The sequence below is a fragment of the Myotis yumanensis genome, unplaced genomic scaffold (assembly GCF_028538775.1).
Source record: "Myotis yumanensis isolate MYYU_CA2020_CCGP unplaced genomic scaffold, mMyoYum1.0.hap1 SCAF_12, whole genome shotgun sequence".
Lineage (NCBI taxonomy): Eukaryota > Metazoa > Chordata > Mammalia > Chiroptera > Vespertilionidae > Myotis > Myotis yumanensis.
In genome coordinates, this window is record NW_027223763.1 from 6,045,593 (window position 1) to 6,063,896 (window position 18,304).

The window sequence follows — 18,304 nt, forward strand, 5'->3', positions numbered from 1 at the left end:
CTCTGCCAGACACCTGTGGCTCCCCCAACAGACACACCCACAGAGCCATGGGGACTTGGAGGGTCAGACCCGAGTGGCTTCAGCATCGAAGGCAACCCCATCACCGTCCCCCCGACCTGTGCGGATCCTTGGTGATGATGAGTGCACCCCTGTCAGGGGCACCCCGCCCGCCCCCCCCCCCCGCTCTGTCTGGGTTTGAATCCTGGCTCTGTCAGCTGCTAGTTGTGTTTCCTTGGGTGTGTCACATGGCATCCCTGAGCCTGAGCTGAGATGGTAAAGTGGGGCTAGTCACAGTAGAGTCCCTCGGGGATCCAATAAGGTAGTGCATGTCACGTGGCCGAGAGCCCGGCACACAGGAGGGCATGAGAAGTGGTGGTGATTACAGGCACCTCAGAGATCGTTACAGGCACCTCAGACCACCACAATAAAGGAAATACTGCAATGAAATGAGTCACAAGAACTTGGGGTTTCCCAGTGCATATGTATGAGTTACGTTTACATAACTGTAATCTATTAAGTGTGCAATAGCATTACGTCTCAAAAAACAATGCACATACTTGAATTAAAAAATTCTTTATTGCTAAAAAATGCTAACCATCTGAGCCTTTAGGAAAAATGGTGCCAATAGATTTGCTGGAGGCATGGTTGCCACAAGCCTTTAATTTGTAAAAAACACAGTATCTGTGAAGTGCAATGACATGAGGTATTGTCACTTTCTCACCGCCCAACACAGAACCATGAGGTCCAGCTAGGAAAGTCATGGAGACCAGTCACCACCTGCCTCTGAGAGCATGGCCGGGGCTGGGGTGGCCGGGCAGGGGACTCCCTGGGCCCAGAGCCGGCTCCCCCAACTCCCTTGCTCTGGACGCCTCTCCTTACATTACCTGGAACAGGCCTGCTGGACCAAGTTCTGCCTCTGAGACTCGTAGGTCATCTGGAGGAAGCGGTTCTTACAGCTCTCGGTCAGCATCTGCTGCATGGCGGCTGAGAGACAGGGGACGGGCTGAGGAAGGGGCAGCCTTGGAGGGTTCACCTAGTCACCCACCTGATGGTCACCCTTCAGAGAAATCTTATTTTTAAACCATAAAACTAACTTAAGTTTGTAAAACACTGAACAACACACACAGAATCTCCTCCTATCATCTGTCACCCAGAGATATTATCACTTTTGATACGTATTCTTCCAGTGAAATATAAATACATAATTGTGGATTTTTAAAAATGAAAATTAAAACACTGAAAGCAGAGACTTGAATAGATATGGGTGCGGCCACATTCATAGCAGCATTATTCACAATAGCCAACAGGTGGGAACAACCCCAAAGCCCACTGGCAGATGAACAGATTAACAAAATGTGGTCGATCCAAACAATGGAATATTATCCAGCCTTAAAAGAAAGGAAACTCAGAGGGAAGCTGCGACATGAATGAACCTTGAGGACATGCTAAGTGCAAGAAGCCAGTCAACAGAAAGAAAAATACCATGATCCCATGTATATGAGGCACCCAGAGTAATCAGACTCAGGGAGAAGAAAGCAGGATGGTGGGTGCCGGGGGCTAGGAGAGGGGAAATGACGAGTTGTTACTGAATGGGCACAGAGTTTCAGTTTTGCAAGATGAAGTTTCTGGAGATGGAGATGGTAATGGCAGCACACTAATGTACTTAATACTACAGAACTATACAATTAAACGTGGTTAAAATGGTAAATTTTACGTTGTATATATTTTACCACAATAAAAAATTAAAATGCCATCACACTAAATATACCGCTTCTTCCTTCTCATGAGTACTTCCCCTCTCAAGGGGTCAGCACTCAGCACCCTGCCTAGGTGACCAATAGACAGGGCTGTCTACCCCTGTCCCCCCAGACAGCCAGGCTCTGTTCCCAGGACCCCTCCCATTCCCCACCCTGAGACTCACAGGCTATCTCACGTCTTCGCAGGTTCTCTGTCTCCTCCTGGGTTATGGACATCAGCTGTTCCATTCTTATTCTAGAAAAACAATCCATCCATTTATCAGCAGACATCACATTTCCAAGAGGAAATCCCATCAGAAGAACAGCACCTCCTTCAGGAAGTCCTCCTTGATGTGCCCTGCTGCATCACGCCCCGCTCCCCTGGGGCCCTGTTTACCTTCAGCTTCGTAGTTAGCATTTGTTATACAAAAAGGTGAACATTCCCTTAGAAAAATAGGCAAAGGACACAAACAGCCATTTCACTGATGCTTGAATACAAGTGACCAATAAACACATGGGAAGATGCTTCACATCACTGGGAACTAAAGAAAGTAAAATCTTTTCAACTAGCAGACTGGTTGGGATTAGGAAAACTGATAACCATAGGAGCTGGCAATGAAGGTGGCGAAATGGGCACTTTCATAGACGGGCGAGAAGAGTATAAACTGGCAAAATGTTTTCTGGAAGGCAATTTGGCAATACCGATCCAATGTCCTTTGGCTATTTCCTTCAAAAATATTCACATAAATGCATATAGGTATACTTAGGAGATATTCACTGTAATAGTATTTGTAATTATGAAAAACTGGAAACAAATTCCCATGAACAGAGGGCTAATTAAATTATGTTATAACCGGAGAGACCAAGATGGCGGCGTAGGTAAACACCGGAGACCGCTGCCGCAAACAACCATTTCAAAAATACAACTAAAAGACTGAACGGACATCACCCAGAACCACAGGAAGGCTGGCTGAAGAGAGACTCTACAACTAGAAGGAAAGAGAACAGCAAATCGAGGCTCAGAGGCGGCGGGCGCAGTGTGGAAAATACAAAGGTACCGAGGTGCGCGCGCAAAGCGGGCTGGTGGCTGAGGGCGCGGTTGTCGTTTTCTGCCGGGAGTGAGTCTCAGACTCTGGGGCTCAGATCCGGGCGAGTCTCTAGGGACCCAGACTCAAACGGGAGAAGCGGGATTATCCGGCATCAGTTGGGACCTGAGGGCAGCTTTCTCTCCGAGGTTTGCAGCGGCTGCCGGGGTTCTGAGAAGCAGAGCCTCTGGGAATGGGACTGAGCGTGGCCATAACTGCTCCCTCCGCCCGCCCTGCTGAGCCCGCCCCGCCCAAAGCCTGCGCACAGCCATTTGCCGATCGCCTCAGGCAAAGGCTGGATTAGCACCTCCCCAGAAGGCAGACGTTTTCCACACAGCTGATTTCCACAGCCAGCCGGCCTGGTGGTCAAACCCCTCTAGTGTTAACTACAACAATTAAGGCTTGGCTAGAACAAGACTGCGCACAGAGACCACAAGGGGGTGCACCAAGAAAGCATAAAAGATGCGGAGACAAAAAAACATGACAGAAATGGAGGATATGGAGCTAAGAATCGCAATTTTGAGGGCTTGCCATAAATTTGTGCAGAGCCTCACGAAAACTAATGAGACCCTCGATGCTACGATAAAGAAATTAGAAAGTAAGCATACACAGACTGAAATAAAGAATATTATACCCAATAGCAGACCAGAGGAGTACAATAATCAAACCAAAGATTCGACAAAAAACACCCAATTGGAAAAGCAAAATGAAAAAAGAATCCGAAAGTGTGAAGATAGTGTAAGGAGCCTCTGGGACAGCTTTAAGCGGTCTAATATCAGAGTCATTGGAGTGCCAGAAGATGAGAGACAGCAAGATATTGAAAACCTATTTCAAGAAATAATGGCAGAAAACTTCCCCCACCTGGAGAAAGAAATGGACTTACAGGTCCAAGAAGCGCAGAGAACCCCAAACAAAAGGAATCCAAAGAGGACCACACCAAGACACATCATCATTAAAATGCCAAGAGCAAAAGACAAAGAGAAAATCTTAAAAGCAGCAAGAGAAAGAGGCTCAATTACCTACAAGGGAATACCCATACGACTGTCAGCTGATTTCTCAACAGAAACTTTGCAGGCCAGAAGGGAATGGCAAGAAATATTCAAAGTGCTGAATACCAAGAACCTACAACCAAGATTACTTTATCCAGCAAAGCTATCATTCAGAATTGAAGGTCAGATAAAGAGCTTCACAGATAAGGAAAAGCTAAAGGAGTTCATCACCGCCAAACCAGTATTATATGAAATGCTGAAAGGTATCCTTTAAGAAGAGGAAGAAGAAGAAAAAGGTAAAGATACAAATTATGAACAACAAACATGCATCTATCAACAAATGAATCTAAGAATCAAGTGAATAAATAACCTGATGTACAGAATGAACTGGTGATTATAATAGAATCAGGGACATAGAAAGGGAATAGACTGACTATTCTTGGGGGAAAAAGGGGTGTGGGAGATGAGGGAAGTGACTGGACAAAAATCATGCACCTATGGATGAACACAGTGGGTGGGGAGTGAGGGTGGAGGGTGGGGTGGGAGCTGGAAGGAGGGGAGTTATGGGGGGAAAAAAGAGGAACAAATGTAATAATCTGAACAATAAAGATTTAATTTAAAAAAAAAAAAAAAAAACAAAAAAAAAACACAAAATTATGTTATAACCATATAGTGGAATACCCTATAGTTACTACAATAGGGTTGTTGGCATGGAAATACATCCATGAGACAATAGATGAAAATTAAAGTGTCGAATGCAAACTGTAATAAATAAAAAATAAAAGTAAATGAAAATATAAGAGGTAATTACATGCATGTATGTTCAGGCTGCAAGTGTGTGCATCCCCCCCCCCCCGCCACACACACACACTAAACAGGTCAGAGCGGCCTGGAGGGATAATCCGTATGTTTCTGCAAGTCCTACTTCACTGAAGAAGCGTGTATCCTCTGAGCCCTCTGCCCTGCCCAGGACCGCGGGCTGTTCAGGGAAGCTGCACTGTGCACTAATGGACCCCGGGCCCCATGGTGAGAGTGTGTGCCAAGTAAACGATGCCACCCCCACAGCTCAGCTTGGCCTTGACCACCCCTGGCTCCCGCAAGTGCCACAGCTTCAGTGGGTGGGGTGACGGGGCTGCCGTGCCACCTGGTGGGAGCTCCCTACGGGAGGTCTTCCCCAGGGTGGGCGCAAGGACAGCAGCAAAGTCCACGCTCCTATTTTGGGATCTCAGAGGACCAGGAGGGATCCCATTACTACCTGGAGAAGGGGAGGAGGGGGCCCCTCCCAGCTGTCGCTTTGCCTCATTACTATAGGGGTGTACCTCAATGCAGTAAGTTTGGAACATACTGGAAACACAAAGAAAAAGAAAACATCACCGCCTCTAATTCCCACCTCCTAAAAATGTTCAGTGTAAACCACTGGGGGTGGGTTTTTCGCTTTCTGAGCACAGAAACACACAGAGTGCCTTCAAGAAATGATAGAAAAAAAGGATAAAAAATATGAACAATAAAATGGCAATAAATACATATCAACAATTGAATTTAAAAAACAAAATAAACAAGCAGAACAGAAATGGACTCTAGATACAACGAGCATTTTGACGGCTGCCAGATAGGTGCGAGGTTGGGAGGATGGGTGGAAAGGGGAAGGGGTAAGAAGTGGAAATTGGTTGTTACAGAAGTCATGGGGATGTAAAATACAGCACAGGCGGTACAGTCAATAACACTGTAATAACTGCGATGGTGTCAGATGGGTGTGAGATTTATCCAGATGATCACTTAGTAAGTTACATAGTGTCTAATCATTGGGGTGTACACCTGAAACTAATATAAAAATGTATGTCAGCCAAGCTGGGGTGGCTCAATAGTTGAGTGTTGACCTATGAACCAGGAAGTCATGGTTCGACTCCTGGTCAGGGCACATACCTGGGTTGCAGGCTCGATCCCCAGTAAGGGGTGTGCAGGAGGCAGCCAATCAATGATTCTCTCTCATCATTGATGTTTCTATCTCTCTCTCTCTCTTTCCCTTCCTCTCTGAAATTAATAAAAATATATTTCAAAAAATGTGTCAACTGTAATTGAAAAATTAAAAATTATTTTAAAAATTATAGACTGTAGACCCTACTTTTCCACTTAGCAATATACTGTATTTCTTTTAATAAGGAATATTCTTCTACATGATATTTTTGAATAGCTACAGATTCGTCTTTTGTACATAATTCATGTAACCAAGTTCTTTTTTCCCCTCAGAAATGTAGATTTTGGGTAATTTTTTAATACTAGGAATATAGTTGGACATAATATATACATTCTTATTCACATCTAAATTTTTGTCAGGAATGTGTTTTAACAAACTTGCAGATAGTGATTCTTTTTCACGATGTTCCCTAATGAGCTGAATCTCCTCATAGCTTCAGGAAAACTTCCTGGCATAATCCTTGAGAATCATAAGACATTCTCACTCCAAAGACGAAGCCTCCCTCCCCTCCCCCGCCCCCACCCCAGAAGGAAGGCCCTGGCGTCAGAGCGGGAGAGCGTCAGAGCGGGACACGTACCTTTCATTTTCCAGTGACTTCAAAATCTCGGAACTTTTCTTTTGCCTGTAGAGAAACCCACGAAAGGTCCCTGAAGCCGTCGCCAGCGGGCCTGTTTCCACATAACCACCCCCTCACCTCACCGGGGGTGCGGAGGGGGCTTAGAGACTGGGGGGCGGGGGGGCTCTCAGCCCCACCACCGAGGGAGGGCTGAGGTCTCGGGCCAGATAACCACTCCAAGCCCCAGCTCCCCATCTGTGTCACGGGAACAATATTAAAAAACAAAACAAAACACTTCGTGGAGTATTTGGAAAGAGTGAGTGAGAACATGTGCATAAAGTGTGTCACTTAAGAAGCACTGGGCGGATGGTGGCCTTCCCGGACACCCCGGTGGGGAGAGCCCGTGGAGCAGCCCCCGGGGCGGCTGACCCAGGACGGCAGAGGAGCCCGTGAAAAGCAAAAGGAAGCCTGGAAGCGACAGGAGATGTGGCGAAACCTGTTTCTGGACTCTTTCCACAGGGACCCTCACCAGACCTGCTCAGGCTCCCTGAGGTCTCTGTGCGCCCCCCTTCCTCCAAGTCCAGTCAAGACCTGCGCTCAGCGGCTCCTACTTGGGCCGGATGGGTTAAAGCAGCTCCCCCAAGGCGGTGAATGTTGACCTCAGCACTAGAGGTTACTTGGAGCCCAAAATATTGGAGATGTGATCTCCACTATCTTGTTAAAGCCTCATTTACGGATGGGAAACTGGGGGACGCAGGTCAGACCAGCCTCTAAGTTGGTGCAAAATGCAGCACCAAGACCGGATGCCAATGATGGAAACCTGGGAGGGGTAGAGCCTGTGAGGGAGAAGTGGACCCCATCTTTGTCTCCTCCAAGGGCATCATGTGGGAGGTCTGGGGGTCTGGGAGGATGGGAGCCCGACCTCTGATTGTTCTGCAGAAGCTTCTGGATCCGGTTGGAGATGTTCTGCTCCGTCTGCTTCAGCTGCTCCTGCAGCCGCTGACGCTCTGCATCGAGGTAGCGCCGGTGCTCGCTGAGGCCCTGGTCCAGCCGGGACTGCTCCTGCGGCAGGGCAGGCAGAGGTCCTGAGCCGCCGGGACCCCTTCAGATGCCTTAGGGCAGTGAGGGGCCCCAGAGCGGGGTTAGGGGAATGGCCACATCCTGCCAGCCCTTTCGTGCGACCTTGGACCAGGGTCCTCCCCTCACTAGGCCTTGCACACAAGGAGGCTGGACCAGGCGGTGTAAAGGCCCCCCAGGCCCTGGAGTATGGAAGGGGCAAAGACAGAACCCATCCTACTTGCCGCTCACGAACCTCCCTGACGGACTGGAGGATCTCGTCCTTCTGGCTGTGGCTCTGCTGAAGGAGCTGGGCGTGCTCGCGCTGCCCGAGTTCCAGGCGCCGCTCAAACTCCAGTTTCTCCAGCATCTTCTGTTCCTGCAAGAATAGAGATGCTGGTGACTGTTGGCCCAGGCTCTGCGGGCATTAGGACATGGGAGCGGGGTGAACCCACCCCGAAACTCCGAATAACCCCTCAGGGCCCCCCTTGACTAGAACAGGCTGTTCGCTGGCAGGGGCCAGTGGTTTGGAGCTTGAGCTCCAACTCTCTGAGCCTCAGTCTTCTCATCTGTCAAGTGGGGACACTCTCCCACCTACCACGGCTCTGAGGAAAGCGATGCTTTACCCTCTACTTTAGAGGCAGGTAGGACTTGTTTCCTCAAGTCTTCTATAATTATTGAGATCTTTACTGAGAAGAAAAGTGACTTTCTTACCTTCCTCTTCTCATAGTCTGAGAACCTATTCTGGGGGGAAAAATACAGTGGTCAGAGCAGGTGGGCAGCCTGGCACCATTCAGATTCCCAGGCCCACCCCAGAGTACACCCTAATCATCAGAAGGGTGGGGTGGGTGGGGATGAGGGGTGGGTGGTGCTAGTGGACACCAGGGTTGAGAACCAGGGGCGTAGCACATCGTAGGAAGGTCTTCAAGGCAGTTGTGGGGATGCGGCTCTGAGAAGGCCTGGTGCTCAGAAAAGAAGACCAAGACTGGGAACCTGAGCCCCGGATGTCTGCACACACAGCGGCAGCACCCCGCTCTCGCCCACCGCACTCCCCCCGGCACACGAGGTGCCGCATGCGCTCCTGCAGGAGTGTCCAAAGAGTGAAAGGCCTGAAGACAACTCAAATGTCCATTAGCAGAGGATTCCTTCAGTGAATTGTGGTGCAGCAATCTCGGCTGCGATATTCGCTGTATTTCGGAGGTCTGGAACCGAACCCAGTCTCTCCGAGGGGTGCCTGTATTTGTATGCGTGCCTGTGACAGGGACCTGGGAGAGCCGCCTGCTGCTGGTGCTGACACGTGTGCCCGTCTGACTCCTTCACACAACTGAGAGCATGCAGGTGTCCTGTACGGTGAGTGGCACTGAGGCAAGAAGGATTTGCTGAGCGAGACAATCAGCACGACAGACATGGTCGCCCTCTCAGCAGGGCAGACAGACATGAAACAAATTCTCTCCCATGCAGTCCCTCATTTAGCTTAGAGCTGCGGGAAGTGCTCCCAAGGAACGGATGGGTGGGCCCTCAGAGAACACCGACAGGAGGCTGACCTGGGCCGGTGTGTGGGGAGGCTTCTCCGAGGCGGTGATGTGTAAACAGAACTGAAGGATCAGACTGAGGGAGCAGGGGAAGGTGAGTGGGGAGAGTTCCAGACAGAGGGACCGGCAGGGGGGGACGGTGCGGCTGAGCCTGGTGAGCTGGTGAGGACAGGGGCCGTGCTTGGCCTCGTGAAAGCAATCTAACCAAGCACGCCGGTCTGATGGAGGCGAATTTTAGTTTGATGGAGGAGTCTATGGGCTGCAGCTCTGAGCATCCCCCCAATATCCAGGGCCCTCTCTCCAGGTGCCAGCGGGCAGGCGTACCTTACCTGCCACTCTACCTCCTCCCTGGAGAATCTGTCCGCGGGCCCGTCAGGGCTGTCCTGGGAGTTCTGGGCTCCATCTTGCTCCAGGACTGGCAGCAGGTACTGAGAAGGGGGGTAGTAGTCCAGCCCTGACTCTGCAAGAGATGACACAGCTGACCCGGAGGGAGGAGGCAGCCCAGGTACCTGGAGCAACCAGCGCCTGCCGCCCTTGCCTTCCTCCTTCCTCCTCGGCATCTGGTCCCATCCCCACCTCAGGCCACTGCTCCCCTGCCCTTGACTGGGCCCTCATGGTGCTCACCAGTCCTCACGCCTGGCCCAGAATATGGCCAGTGCTCAGTAACCTTCAGCTGGTGCATACACAGGGCCACCCCCTGCCTCTTTACATCAAGTAGAAATAAGATGAAGAGGAAGCCTGAGATTAAGAGTTGAAGGCTGAGTTCAAGACCCAGCTGTACCCATGATTTTCTGGGTATGAGATCTTGGGCAAGACGCTTGCCTTCTCTGGCCCAGCAGTTTTCTACTGCATAATTTATCTGTTTTTATTTGGTTGTTTGCCCTATTTTTGCTGATTTGTAGGTGCTCTTTATTAGCTATATATTATAGCTAATAACCTTGGGTCTATATGCTGCCACTCTTTTCTTCTGGGTGGCAACTTTTCTTTTTAGCTTTGATGACGGTACCCTATGCTTTTGAGATAAAGACGTTTTAGATTTTAATGTCGTCGAAGTTACCCTCCCCCCAAGGATATAAATAGGCAGTTCACAAGAAACACTAAAACTGGGTGGTGCAGATACTCCTCACAGGAATGTAACCTCGGGTAACCTGTGCAGAGGGCAATGTGGAGTTCCTGCCCCCACCCTGTGCCAACCCCACTGGTGCCTGCCCTAGAGGAACCTCATCCAGTGCCAGAGAGGTGTGGGTTACTGTTCCTGGGAGTGGAATCCTGGAAATAACTTCCGAGTTCACAACAAGGGCTCCACCATGTGAAATGCTCTACAGCAATTTAAAATGAGGCAGAGCCTGGCTGGAGTGGCTCAGTGGTTGAGTGTCGACCTATGAACCGGGAGGTCATGGTTCCATTTCCGGTCAGGGCGCATGCCTGGGTGGTGGGCTCAATCCCAGCCTTCCCTCCCCCTTTCAACACGCACCTCTGTCTGCCAGGAACACCCTTCTCTCTGGTCTAAGTCCTAATCATCCCTCAGGTTTCACCGAGGCCCCTAAACCTGACACCCGCCCATGGTACTCTCATGACCACAATATGTAATTATACTTCCTTGTGTGATGTTTGGCCCGTCTCTCCTGCCAGACGGTGGCCTCCTTGGTCTCTGCCGCCCCCCCAACCTGGGCTGGCCCAGGGCAGCTGCCAGGGCCACGGGTGTTCACCGAGTGGAGGAGGAGGCTGCCAGCCTTACCTTTGCAGAGGAACTGCTGGATGGCCTCCGTGCCTGCGCCACACACCTCCGGCGGCGGGAAGACCATGGACGAGGCGTTCAGGCTTAGAGTCTGCAGACACAAGGGAACCCTCTTTTTTTTTTTTTTTTTTTTTTTTAAATATATTTTATTGATTTTTTACAGAGAGGAAGGGAGAGGGACAGAGAGTTAGAAACATCGATGAGAGAGAAACATCGACCAGCTGCCTCCTGCACATCTCCCACTGGGGATGTGCCCGCAACCCAGGTACATGCCCTTGACCGGAATCGAACCTGGGACCTTTCAGTCCGCAGGCCGACGCTCTATCCACTGAGCCAAACCGGTTTTGGCAGGGAACCCTCTTTATATGTCGTTCACGTCACTGCTCCACACAATGGAAAGCCACTGGGTGCAGTTATGAATACGTGCTCACTCTCTGCTCTGCCTGGCAGGGAAAGCTTACCTGCCTCGCTCCATCTGTGGTCCCAGCTCCTAGAACAGTGACTGGCATGCAGTAAGCACTCAATTCATGTTTTTGGATAAATACATGAATGAGCAAAAAAAAAGGAAAGTTATAGGACAGCGTAGAGAACAGATTCCATTTTTGTAAAAAAAAAAAAAGAAATACTCCTATAGTCTCAGATTAGTATATTTTTAATAGAAAGGGCACATGCTCAGGTGGCAGGCTTGATTCCCACTAGGGGGCGTGCAGGAGGCAGCCCATCAATGATTCTCTCTCATCATTGATGTTTCTATCTCTCCCTCTCCCTTCCTCTCTGAAATCAACTAAAAATATATATTTTAGGAAAAAAAATGTTTTAATTGTGCCCCAACTGGGGATCAAACCCACAACCTTGGCATATTAAGACAATGCTCTAACCAACTGAACGACTCGGCCAGGGCTAACTGATTAAAATTAAAGAGAATTTCAAGCTCAGTTCCTCAGTTGCACCAGCCACATTTTCAGTGCTCTACCACCACAGGTGGCCAGCAGCTACTGTGTTGGACAGCACAGACTGTGGGACATGTCCATCATCGGCAGGAGGAGCAGCGATTGCACAGCACGGAGTCACACAGCCTGGTGTTAGACTCCAGCTCGCCGGGGGCCAGCTGTGCGTCCTGGAATGGGCCACTTGACCTCCCTGGAGCCGCAGGTCCCTCAGACTTAATAGGCACAACATCACCCCCCTGGTAGGCTGTCAGATGGGTAATAGGAGGCAACACGTGAAAAAGACTTTGGCCTCAACTCAGAATGGTTGTCTCATCTTGAAAACAGGTTTGTCCAAGGTGCCACCAAGAAGCCCGAAAGATTTTTGTGTAAAGAATCGCCATAAAACAAATCACTGAATTCTTACTGGCTTAGAATGGCTTTAGAATTAGGAACACTGCTCTGAGCTGTGCCGATAAGGTAGCAACTGAGCACAGGTAGCCATTTAAATATACTGTAGATGAATCAAATTCAATAAAACGAAGCATGTGGTTCCTTGGTCATACTGGCCACACGTGGCTAGTGGCTACCAGTTTGGACTGAACGTTTCCATCATCGCTGGAAGCACAGGGAATAAATGCCCACATGCTGGCCATTTCTCCAGCGTGCGCAGGGCGAGCGGCCTGCCATCCTGTCCTTCCTTAGGCTGTCCACCATGGCAGCGGGGACCAGCCCCTGGGGTCAGGCACCTCCCTTTGCTGTCTCCGTGCTCCTGACCCAGATGCCACTGGTCCGCAGTCTGGGGTGCATGTCAGGTTGTGAATGGAGAAGTGCCGGCACCAGGGGCGGAGACCAGGCCCTGGGTTTTACACCATCTTTGCTATTTATTACTAGTTGTGTGGCCCTTGGGAAAGCTCCTTAAATGGCCCAGGCCTCAGTCTCTTCATCTGCAAAGGGACACAACAGGGTTCCTGTGAGGATTCAGAGAGCGAATGCAGGCCAAGTGCTGAGCCTTAGTAAGTACCTGGGATGCTCCTGCCCTTGTCTATATCCTCAGAGCTTCTTTCTCTTTCATGGGCTGGCTCGAATACCACCTCTTTCATAGTGTTAACCCCACTAGGGTTTGATGTTATCTCCTCACTGCAGAAATATGTTCCTATGCCACCATCATGACAGCAAAGCCACGTAATTACAACTGCTCACACACTGGCCACTGCGAGCTCCCAAGGACCATGCGTTGAGATCTCCATGACCCCAGCACCCTGTGACCAGGACAGGTACTCAACACTGTGGGAGGCAGGAGGGAGGCAGGCCAGCGAGAACCCCAGGGAGGAACGGCTCCACTGACCTCCAGGGTCCGCACGTGCGCCAGCATCTGCGGCAGCCTCTGCATCTCATTGTCACGGATGTCAAGAGTGCGTAGGCTTCGAAGTTCCCCCAAGGTGTCTGGAAGCTCCTTCAGCTTGTTGTCTGGAGAGATCCCAATGGCACAGCTCAACACCCCAAAACCCCATCCCCAGCTTCCTGGCTGACACCCACCACGACTCGGCGGGGAGGGGTTGCCTCACTCTGACCCTGACTGAGACTCTGTTCCCACTGCATAACTTACGAGCTGGGTGACTTTGGGAAACCAGCTCTACCTTCCTGGGGCACCGTCTTCTCATCTGTAAAATGGGATTATAATACCATTTGGCCTCACACGAATATTGAGGGGTTCCATGAGATTATGCATGTGAGGTCCTCAGCATAGCGCCTATCACATAGTAAGGGATCAGTGAATGGGGCACCATTATTTTTATCGTTATTCATGCCACATTCAGGTAGACTGAGGGTTCTGTGCAGCCAGGAGAAAGGAAAGAGCTGGGCAGGCACTCTACTGACGCATCTGAATCTTGGTTCCGTCAGGATCCCACTGGGTGGTCCTGAGCAAGCCCCTGCTCTCTGAGCCTCGCTTGCTTCACCTGTGAGTTGGGGATAACACCTCCTCCCTGTCCAGACCTCGCGGACTGGCCCTGAGGCTCCCTGACCCCCGAACGTGGGAGCGCTGCTCGCTGAGTGTGAAGCGCGACTCAGCACCGTTCCCGGGGCTCCTGGCTCGCTCTCACCGCCAGTCCACTGCTCTCACCACCATGCTGGTTGTTATCAATACAAGTGATAGCGTCTCAGAGGCCTGTCTGTCCTCCTCCCCTAAGGTCCCATCTACGGTTACCATGGAGACAGACCGACCCAGCAGGAGGCCCGTCCAGTGTCCAGTGACACCTCGGACTGGCTGCCCTCATGCTCCGTGGCTCCAGGAGGATGCTGGCTGGGACAGAGCTGACTGAGGGTCACACCAACAGGACCTCTTGGCTCCTACCTTTCACATTGAGGGTCTGGAGTTGGGTCAGGTTCCCAATGGAACGTGGGAGATACGTCAGTTGATTCCTTTCCAGGTTCAATACCTAAGAAAGGAAAAAATGATGAGACCCACCCTGGCTGGGTAGTTCAGTTGGTTGGAGCGCCACCCCGATTGCACCAAGACTGTGGGTTCGATCACCGGTGAGGGCACACACAAGAATCAACCAGTGAATGCATGGATAAGAGGACCAACAAATGGATGTTTTTCTCTCTAAAAATCAATAAATAAAAATTTAAAAATGATTGTGAAAAAATGATGAGATCTCACATACAGACAATAGTGATACCCCTGCTTCCGGCCAGGAATCATCTGGGCACCACACACACACACCTTTACCTTCTCCCAACAGCCTTGTGATTATGATCCCAATTGAGAGATGAGAAAACTGAGGCTCGGACCAGTGAATCCATGAGCAAAGCCAGACCCTGAACGCAGTTCTGGCTGAGGTGCCATCATTTCCACAGACCACAAAATGCACAGCCACAGTCCCCCCATCAGGAAGGGAGGGCGGAGAGGACTGAGAGGCCCAGGGAGCCGGGTGAGGCAGCTCGTGATAAGGCTCCAGTTACCCCAAGGTCAGGAAAGGAAGCTGAGCTGCATAAGGCAGTGGGGTCTGCCCAGCTCCAAGGCCGCAGCTCCCGGCCAGGTTGGAACCTGGTTGGTTGGGTTCCGAGGACCGTGCTTCCTCCAGGATGCATTACTGAGGTGAGCTGGGCCAACAGGAAGACACACTAAGTAGCCATTAAACATAGATACCAGGGAAGCTAAGCAGCTATTGAAAATAATGTGGCAGATGAATATTTGATGAACCAAAGGATGGTTATGAGTTATTGTCAAGTATCCAAAAGTTACAAAAGGGTGAATGCAGCAATCCTATAAAACAAGCACACTACAATGTCCCCAAAGACCCTACACCGAGGTATTCACTCCGGCTCTGATTGCTTCTGTTCTGCCGTGTGTTCTCTGTGACTTTGGGCAAGTTATAGTCATCTCTCTGGACAGCTCTCTCTTCTGTAAAATGCAGTGGCATCACCCACATCATAGGGTTGCTCATTCAAGCCATTCAAGTGGCTAGGTGAGGGCGTGGCCCCCACAGGATTACGTTTCAGTAGGGGAGACAGTCAAGCCAATAGACACATAATCAGTAATTATACTGCAATTGGTGCTCTCGGGGAAATAATCTGGGGTTGGCAGAGAGGCCATTCGGTAGATCTACTTAGACGGGAGGTCGGGGAGGACCCTCGGGGACACTGGGGCTGCGAGCATGAGCCGCTCGGGCAGAAGGAAGAGCCTGTGGAGAGGTGGGCGCAGGAGGCCAGAGGGTGCCAGGAGCTGCCTGCAGGGAGCCAAGGGGAGGAAGCAGGGAGGAGGCTGCAGACATGGGCCCCTCACATAGGGTCTGACTGGGCTCAGTGCAGAGCAGGCATTTCAATCCAAGTGTGCAGGAAAGCCGCTTCTTCCTCTGTACAATGGGATCAGTCAACACCTGCCTCACGGGGAGGCTGACCGATAGACAACACAGGGAAATGCTCACTGTGCTGGACGCAGTGAGCACTCAACAAGTGCAGGGCTGGTGACAAGGACTGGAAGGGAGCCCGAGTCAGTGCTGAGCTCAGCATTTTAAAAGGTGCACCCGCTGGGCCCTCTTTTTCTGCAAAGCTGTGGAAGCTCATGATGAAATCCCCAAAAGAACAAGCCCCCAAACATGGTGGGGGATGTCCACAGCCCAGACTGCAACAGCGAGGGCCTCCTGGGGTCTTAACAGCAAAGGGGCAGGGGCGCTGGCCCGAGTGCCGCCCGGTGGAGCTGCAATTTATCACTTCAATATCAAGGTGGTTTTCTGCTTCTGTGGCCTTACTTGGAGGGCCGTCAGTTGCCCTATATCCTCAGGAAGGGCTGTCAGCTGATTATCATGAAGATCCAGAACCTGCAGAAGGAAGACAAAAGCTCAGCACCCAACAGTGACCAACGGAGACCACCCCTCCCATCTCAGGGCCAAGAGGCGAGCTGAGGCGCCTGGAGCAGCACCCAGCCTTTCTCTCCAACTGAGCAACATCCCACCTCATTTCCTCTCCCACAGTATCGTCCCACTTCATCCTTTCATTCATCAAATATTTACTTTTACTATTGAGTGAAAAAAGTATGCAGACATTTATATGTTTAAGAGAAAAAATCTTCATAGTATGAATATATATTTGCAAAGAAAATGACTACTAAACATGCGATAAAATATTGATAGTGGTTCTCTGGAGTATGAAATAATATATGTTTTCCCTCATTTTCTGCCTACCTGCGTTTGTTAATTTTTTAAACAATGAAAATGAGCATAAAAGACATATATATGCATCCATATGCACATATACTATACATACGTATGAAATACATATGAAATATAAATACACATAAACATAAAAATTAATGTTATGCCTTTCTGACTATAACCACGTTGGACAATGAAGAGAAGCAAAAACTACCCCGGACACACCAGAGTTGACCATAAAAACACCTGGGTGCCTGTGCCGCCCGCCTCCTGGTGTGCACACCCAGGTCACAGCTTGTGGTCCTGGGCTCAGTCCTGCGGCCACACCTCACGTACTGTGTGAGTATCACACCCCACTCCTGTGCTGAGTCAGGAGGGATCGCCCAGGTCACCAAGCTTTCACACACTGACCACATGATGCCTGGCATCGTCCTGTTCCAATGGTCTGAGACCAGCGGTCTCCCTGCTCTCTGCTAGTTTGCTTGCTATGAGTCTGTGGTTTGTCTTTCCACCCAGCAGGCAAGTTCCCCGAGGACAGGGCCTGTGGCTGGTTCTCTTGGTAACCCCACCCCACACCCCACACCCCACACGTAGAAGGTGCCCAGTAAACCAAGCTGATCAAATCCCAGATGGAATACTACACTGGGCCTGCCTGGCATAAACTCGAACACGGGACGCCTGGCTGCCACCTGGAACTCCAGGCCACTAAACATGCAATAAAACATGGACAGTGGTTCTATCCTGATGCCTGGGAGGAGGGCCCCAGTACCTTGATGGTTATAAGACTTAGGATGCTGCAGGATTTCGGAAGCAAGGAAGTGAGGTGATTCGTGTGGACAATCAACACCTGTGGGAAAGATTTCGGCACGGCTCCTTAGATTGAAGCACATCAGGTGGGGAGGGCTGAGGGCAGGTGGGTTGGGTGGGGATGGGATCTCCAAAGTGGAATCAGATGACCTCAAGACCTGGAATTTCAAGGGTAAAAGGGACCTTGGAAGACTAAATCTACCTTCCATTCTGAGAAGGGAGCCTCACGCTCTTGTCCTCATCTCCGTGGCCTGCCAGGATGGCTACAAGCTAATGGACACTCGGCCCACGGCTGTCACTTTTTTTTTTAATATACTTTATTGATTCTTTTACAGAGAGGAAGGGAGAGGGATAGAGAGTTAGAAACATCGATCAGCTGCCTCCTGCACACCTCCCACTGGGGATGTGCCCGCAACCAAGGTACAAGCCCTTGACCGGAATCGAACCTGGGACCCTTCAGTCTGCAGGCCGACGCTCTATCCATTGAGCCAAACCGGCGAGGGCTGGGGCTGTCACTTTTCTTTGGCAGGGACTCCTGTATGGATACTTCTAGTGTCCAGCAGCTCCCTACTCTGTTGGTATGGGACACTTCTCACCTACCTTCAGCTAGATAACTTCCTTAGATTACTCCATCCAGCTGCATTCAGAGCTGCAAAGCCTTTCTGAACAATCATTCATTACACTTTTAATCTCCCCAGTGACCAGAATGAAGCAAGTGTAGCTTTCATTATTAATAACAATGCGGTTGCTCAGGGTTTTCCACGTGGCAGGCACCATACTCTGTGCATTTATATCTCCGTCTCTACCAGTCACTCACTCAGTTCTCACTACAGCTCTGTGAGAGTAAAGCTACGAATGTGTTCACTTCAGAGGTGAGGAAACCGTGAGGGAAGAGTTTGAGGAAGTTGCCCAAGTCCCGAGGGGCAAAGCCAGGACGTGACCTAGGGCTGCCCAATGCCAAAGCCGACTCTCCCAACTGTGAACAGACCTGCTGTAGGCGGAAAGGGCGAGAATCTGAGAGAAGAGGGATGCCAGGAAGAGAGCGGCTAAAAGTCCCACCAGATTGCAAAAAACATGCAATAAAGTCTCTAAAAACGGGTTGCCTCACCTTCTTCTGTAGAACTTTGCATGTTGCAAAAGCCCCAAATGGAATCTAAGATGAAATAAAGATGAGTCAGTATCTGCCCTCCCTCGAGTTTTTAATTTGTTTTCTGAGTGTGAGGGAGAGAGGGGCAGGAGGCCCACG

At 50.4% G+C, this 18,304-nt stretch overlaps 1 protein-coding gene across 6 annotated transcripts in view; it reads right to left on the reverse strand.

Annotated features, from left to right (window-relative positions):
• The window catches only part of LRSAM1 (leucine rich repeat and sterile alpha motif containing 1), a 34,163-nt gene that overhangs the window by 12,572 nt on the left and 3,287 nt on the right, over positions 1-18,304 (reverse strand). For 4 of the 6 annotated variants that reach the window (XM_070430626.1, XM_070430622.1, XM_070430624.1 and 1 more), the window contains 13 exons: positions 18,167-18,211; positions 17,021-17,098; positions 15,850-15,918; positions 13,950-14,034; positions 12,942-13,063; positions 10,668-10,779; positions 9,259-9,389; positions 8,112-8,141; positions 7,654-7,776; positions 7,264-7,403; positions 6,363-6,407; positions 1,922-1,992; positions 885-984 (listed from right to left, as the gene is read on the reverse strand). In XM_070430626.1, the coding sequence (XP_070286727.1) occupies positions 885-984; positions 1,922-1,992; positions 6,363-6,407; positions 7,264-7,403; positions 7,654-7,776; positions 8,112-8,141; positions 9,259-9,389; positions 10,668-10,779; positions 12,942-13,063; positions 13,950-14,034; positions 15,850-15,918; positions 17,021-17,098; positions 18,167-18,211 (1,151 nt within the window). The remainder of the gene's footprint in view (positions 1-884; positions 985-1,921; positions 1,993-6,362; positions 6,408-7,263; positions 7,404-7,653; positions 7,777-8,111; positions 8,142-9,258; positions 9,390-10,667; positions 10,780-12,941; positions 13,064-13,949; positions 14,035-15,849; positions 15,919-17,020; positions 17,099-18,166; positions 18,212-18,304) is intronic. The other 2 variants (XM_070430627.1, XM_070430625.1) reach the window with 1 other exon arrangement.